The following is a 5,740-nucleotide window of genomic DNA, read 5'->3' on the forward strand; positions in this document are numbered from 1 at the left end:
GATGAAGTATAACTGTTTCCCATTAGTATTAAGTGTGTCAGACAGACCTTGAACTGAATAAGGAAAGACCCAAGTAGGAATATTACAGTGAACATTCAGCTAGGCCGGGTGGGAATATCCGAGCAGCCAAATGCTCTGCTCCCCATGGAATGGAAGAGCATCCAGAGTTACGCGAAACCGGATCATATTACTTGTCGTAGCTTTAGTGCTTTAGTAAACATTTATTAAAGTTGAGGCAAGTAATATGGATCAGAGGAAGTAGGATATCTTATAATGCCGAACGGAGCGAATAGGTACAATCGTAGAAAGGCGTATATTTATCGAATAGCAAGACAAACGTTCTCTAACAAGACACGGGAAAGCAGGAAAATTCACATGACAATACAGTATTAAAGTATGGAGCAGCTGAGAGTGGATTCATAGCGTATGTTTTTTTTAACCAGTTTCATGGCGTATGGTCAAACACGTCAGGCGGCTTAATCACTCTTTAGTCTTGTATATAACTGCCCCCCATTAGTATTAGGACTTGTGTGGCCTTGCGCTGAATAAGGAAAGACCAAGTAGGAATATTATAGGGAACATTCAGCAAGACCGGGAATATCCAAGCAGGCAGGCAAATGCTCCCCCATGGAAGAGCATCCCAAGTCAGGCAGCCCTCCTGACTTGATTGATTGATGATGGCCGATCTAATGGCTGTTCCCGTCGCCGTACGTAGACGTCGGGATCGCGGAGCATCCAGCCGGAATATCCCAAACGTCGGTCCTGGTCTTGGGATCCGTCCCCACCAAATATACTACTGACACCATCCATCTACTCCAAAAGACTTGTTGGAACCTTCCCTCCAACATCCATACTCAGCTTGGAATTTGACCTTCGGTTTACGCAAGAGCCGGCCCACCTATCGACCACAGCCTCTGTATATGTAGCGTATCTCTTCCTCTTTTCCTTGGTTTGAACTTTGAAGATGGCGTCCCACTGTTGTTTTCTTTTCCTCCAGGAACCAGATGCATCACTATTGATACCCTGTAGTATTTATATCCCCAATCCACAATATGGTCCTCTGCAATTATGAATGGCACCGGACAGTACGGTGTCTGTATTATTCCATCTTCCATTTTCACTAATACTCCAGTTGACAAGTCCAAATCGCGGGATGCAACAATATTGCTGCCCCGAGCCGGATTATAATACTAGACAACAAGTGGTTCATTCATACACACACGGAGCAAATCCTGTTGCGCTCCTCCTTCACTCTCCAACAGCATTACAAGAAAGCATCTACACTGGTGTTCACCTTTCTGACATACTGTGTGGAGACATAACCAAAATACGGTGGTACAACAGTACATCTGCCACTAAGGCAGGCTCACGGCGACGGTAAATCCGCTCCCACAGTACACGCTGAGCGAAGCAGAAGAACGTGAGCCCTCGTCGCCTAGATTTACTCTCCGAGGAACCACCTGATCACAAGTATCTCCCAAGCCCAGTTGCCCGTGCTCTCCCCAGCCCCAGGTGAACAATGCTCCGCTGTCTGAGAAAAACATGCGAAGAGCAGCAGTTAGCCCGGCCGCTGCTCATCTTATTCATTTTTAGATTCTGGGATAAAACGACCTCTTACCTGTCACCAAAGCTGAATGTTCAGTGCCGGCTGCTATCTGGGTCACCTGCTGTCCATGAATAGAGGGCACCTTCGCTAAATTTGACACTGAAGATGATTCTGCACAACACACACATACTTTCAGAGGGCGTGGGAGGTGCAAATGCGACATGGTCATCAGATGGAACAAATATGAATCTACTCTAGGAAAGTTAAAATGGATATAGAATAGGCTGGGGCGTGTATTAACGGCATGTAGTGTGAGCATACATAATGATAGTATTTTCTCATCATCCGTTCGTGCAGTGTGCACTATCTGCAAAACGCTTTTGTACAGTTCACACCAGTCATATTTTCTCATGAATTTTCACAAGTTCATATGCTGTACATCTATGATTGTCTTTTTTCTCATTCTTTTAAATACAGAAGAGATCAAGAGAATGCATTCTTGCCATGGGGTGCAGACAAGTTGTCGCAGTCATATAGATTTGACTTCCCATCTGAAGGTACCATTTTGTGCGAACGGTTGGCATATTCTCGTTTTGGAGGATGCTCAACTGCTTGGCAGTATTTACCAGATGAATATACAAGATACATGTCTCTGTTCCATAATTCAAATATGATGTAGCATATCAAAAGTTGTGAGGAGTACCATGATGTTTACTGCTTGTTGTGGTAAGATTCAGTTTCTGCGCTACTGCATTTTCTGACACAGAAGGGTCACATTTCTGATGGCGGTAAGCACCAATGGTGTACAATTCACCTCCTAAGACAAATAAAAAAATGTCAACCTTCTGAGAAAGCTTCTGGAAAACATAGTTCAATTAATATGAAACAACTACATACCAGATAAAACTAGTGCATGATGCCATCCTAATGCCACTTGAGAAATACTCAAAGAGGGAAAGGCTGCCCGAGGTTGGTCATCATCATGTTCACCAACTAATGCTCTTCCCCAGATGTACAACTGGCCAGATTCTGTTATATTCAATGAAAGGGAAATTATTAGGCCAAGTATCAAATAGAAAAGAGTTGGTAACTGCAGGTCTACAATGCTTACCATCGAATGCAGCACTATGATCTCCATTGGCATATAAATTCACTATTTTGCAGTTTGGAAAACCATCAATTAATCTAGGAGTATTACAAAACTTCTGATTTTTGGAAGCAGATTTGCCAACTTGTCCCCGTCTTGCTGAGCCAAATCCATAAACTGAATTATCTGGAAGAAATAAGAATAATGTGTCATTTACTCGTAATGCACATGGGCCAAATTTGATAACTGTGTCATTTATCTGGAAGAAAGAAGTCTGTTATAAAGGAGAAATGGTATGGTCAATAAACTTCCAGCTGTCTGGTGAAAAGATCCTAAGATCATGATGATCTAACTTTTTTTCCTTTTTCCTCTTTAGTAGCTTCATTTACAGATTTTTTGCTTTCCATAATTTTCAGCAAGTTGCGCCCTGTTTTCCGCACAAAATACAGAATACTGGAATATTGATTAAGTATTGCCTTGCGGATGTCAGAACCTTAGGGAAGGCATAAATGAGTCACTATAGATCATGGTTTTTGAGTTGCGACTAGTCAAGTCGCCGCCAGCCCTGCGGCTCGGCGATTAGTCGACCCAAGTCGCTGTATAGTCGCGAGTCGCCCTGATTTCTAGAAAACGACTTGGCGATTAGTCGGCAACTATACAGCGACTAATCAGCGACTCAAAAACCATGCTATAGATATTGGGTGTTGCCAGAGACTAAAAAGATTACTGATCAAGTTGTTATGGAAAAGGTATTACCAGAGAAATTTGTGTTGTTCCATGAACATGCAATTTCATGCACCGGGCTGCCCATGAACATGCAGTTTCTTATAAATTAATGTGTCACTGTAACAGTCTGTCATAATTTTACCTACCTTTCAATAGGACAAGAGAATGGCGCATCCCAAATGCAAGCTTCTCAACATGCTTTGTGGTAAAGGATGGCACTTCAAATGGCAAGTTCCTTGACTGAGTATCACCAGTGCCAAGCTGTCCAAATGAGCCATCTCCGCACATGAAGAGTTGCCCAGAATCTGAAAATAACAACTAGAAACATCACAGCAAAGCTCATCAGTGACAATTCACTTTCCAAACAAAATAAGACAACCGTTCTAAAGCAAAACAAAATAAGAAACGGGCTGGCATGAAACGTGAAGACCAAAATAGAAGTAAAACGTAAATGAATGGTTTCAGAATTTGGAGACCTGTAGCAAATCCAGAATGGTTCCATCCAGTAGACACACAGGTTACTGTATAGTTTTCAAAGAACTTAACGGACTTTGGATGAGGGATGTTCTCTATGTTCCCATGGCCAAGCTGACCATGGGTACCTCTGCCCCAAGTAAATACTTCACCATCACCTGAAATGTTGAGTAAAGATTTTCAGAAAACTAACCCATATTGGTCTAGTCAGACATCAGTGAGGGGAAAATGACCTTTGGTGCATAGACAAGTTTTTTCTTGAGTCACTGGTAAAAATGGCACAGCAAGGTAAACAGATTATCTTCAACAAACATAGTATGTTGACAAGTAAAATGCCCAGGGAGAGATCAGCATGTCAAAATGCTTTAATCATTCCTACTCGCCAAGATGGAAAGCGGACCTGAACTAAAAAGCAACTTAATCACTGAACTGAAGAGGGGGGCTGTTTGGTTTATGCCCCTAACTAACCCTACCAAAATATTGGTCACGCCAAATCCCTTATATGTTGTTTGCTTTGTTGCCAAATATTTGGCTGCCAACGAGTCCTCTATTCTTTTCTTCACAGATTCTTGCCAAATTTTTGGCCAACCCTGGGCGGTGGAATCCCACGCCAAATAATTGGCAAGCCAATATTGGCAGGGCAGCTATAGGCAAGAACCAAACAACCCTTAGTCACTGAACGATACAATGGTGTATCACTGTATGGAACTGTGAATATAAGATCCTCTCTTGCATTACCAAGTTGGACAAGGAGGCAGTTCTAAAACCATGCGGTGGAACTCTATTCCTACCGAGCAGCGTGTCTATCATATAAGTCCGCACTGAATATGTATATGCAAATCCAGCTCAAGGGAACGAGATGAGGATGTCCAGACAAGATTCATAGGACACAGGGACCTAGAAGCAGGCAAGTAGGTGCGTGTACAAGAAGGAAACCTGCAATGCAATTCCAACTCTCTGAAACTGTGATGCTATGGTTACCAAAGCCCATTGTCGTGCACAAACTCCTCGCCAATCTAAGTATCTAATCGAGTTCAGCTTCTACCCATGTGAGAGCCGTGCAATCATTAGACGACGAGGACCACGAAGACGAGCAGGCCCGCCTGACCAAATCCTATCGAGAAAGATCCTACTGAGGTGGGGTATCTGAACGAAGACCGAACGTACTTGTGAGGGCGATGGCGTGGGCGCCGCCGCCGGCGACGAAGGAAACGCGGCCGCGGCAGCGAGGCGGGAGGAGGAGCGGCTGCGGGAGATGATAGTCCTGGAAGCCGCCGTTCCCCAGCTGCCCGTCCGTGCCCGCGCCCCAGGTCCACGCCCACGCTTCCTCCGGCTCCTCTTCGGCCGCCACCGCCACCGCCGCCGCCGTTTTCTCCATGCCGCCCTGAGGAAGAGAGGTCATCCGTGTCGGCTCGATTGACCCGTGGTCTCAATCGAATTACTGAGACTACACCGTCCGATCGGGAAGCGAATGGCCAGGATTTCGCTCAGGGTGGAGAAGAAGGTAATCTACTATGTACTCCCTCCGTTCCTTTTTACTCTGCATATTAGGATTCTCTGAAATCAAACTTCATAAAATTTGACCGTATTTATATGAAAAAATATCAACATCTGTCATGCTAAAGTTATACTACAATAAGAAACTTCAAGTAATGACACATCTATTGATATTGATTTTAGATTGTAAATGTTGATACTCTTTTCTATAAAGTTGGTCAAACTTTATGAGTCTTGACTTCAGTCAAATCTTATATACGAACTAAAAAGAATCAGATGGAGTATCTATCCCACAACAGAGGCACTTTAACCCTCTCTTATCTTCACTTATTTAATATAGCTATGCTAGGGAAGCAAGGCTGGAGATTAATTACCCATCCGAAGACCCTTTGCTCGAGAGTTCTAAAAGA

The 5,740-nt window shown here is 43.7% G+C and overlaps 1 protein-coding gene across 1 annotated transcript; it reads right to left on the reverse strand.

The window, feature by feature from the left end:
- Positions 1-1,132: 1,132 nt before the first annotated feature.
- Positions 1,133-5,252, reverse strand: LOC119269198 (ultraviolet-B receptor UVR8-like). The gene is made up of 8 exons (XM_037550986.1): positions 5,001-5,252; positions 3,836-3,991; positions 3,506-3,664; positions 2,658-2,819; positions 2,444-2,575; positions 2,250-2,363; positions 1,619-1,717; positions 1,133-1,531 (listed from the first exon to the last, which is right to left on the reverse strand). The coding sequence occupies exons 1-8, from the start codon at positions 5,233-5,235 to the stop codon at positions 1,356-1,358; spliced, it is 1,233 nt and encodes a 410-aa protein (XP_037406883.1). The 5' UTR covers positions 5,236-5,252; the 3' UTR covers positions 1,133-1,355.
- Between the last annotated feature and the right edge of the window lie 488 nt (positions 5,253-5,740).

The sequence above is a fragment of the Triticum dicoccoides genome, chromosome 3A (assembly GCF_002162155.2).
Source record: "Triticum dicoccoides isolate Atlit2015 ecotype Zavitan chromosome 3A, WEW_v2.0, whole genome shotgun sequence".
NCBI lineage: Eukaryota > Viridiplantae > Streptophyta > Magnoliopsida > Poales > Poaceae > Triticum > Triticum dicoccoides.

Coding starts and splice junctions, on each gene's coding strand:
- LOC119269198 (XM_037550986.1), bottom strand. CDS start 5,235: ATGACCTCTCTTCCTCAGGGCGGCATGGAGAAAACGGCGGCGGCGGTG. Junction 3,665..3,835: donor CCATTCTGGATTTGCTACAG/GTCTCCAAATTC, acceptor TGTTATTTTCAG/ATTCTGGGCAACTCTTCATG. Junction 2,820..3,505: donor TTCTCTTGTCCTATTGAAAG/GTAGGTAAAATT, acceptor TATTTCTTCCAG/ATAATTCAGTTTATGGATTT.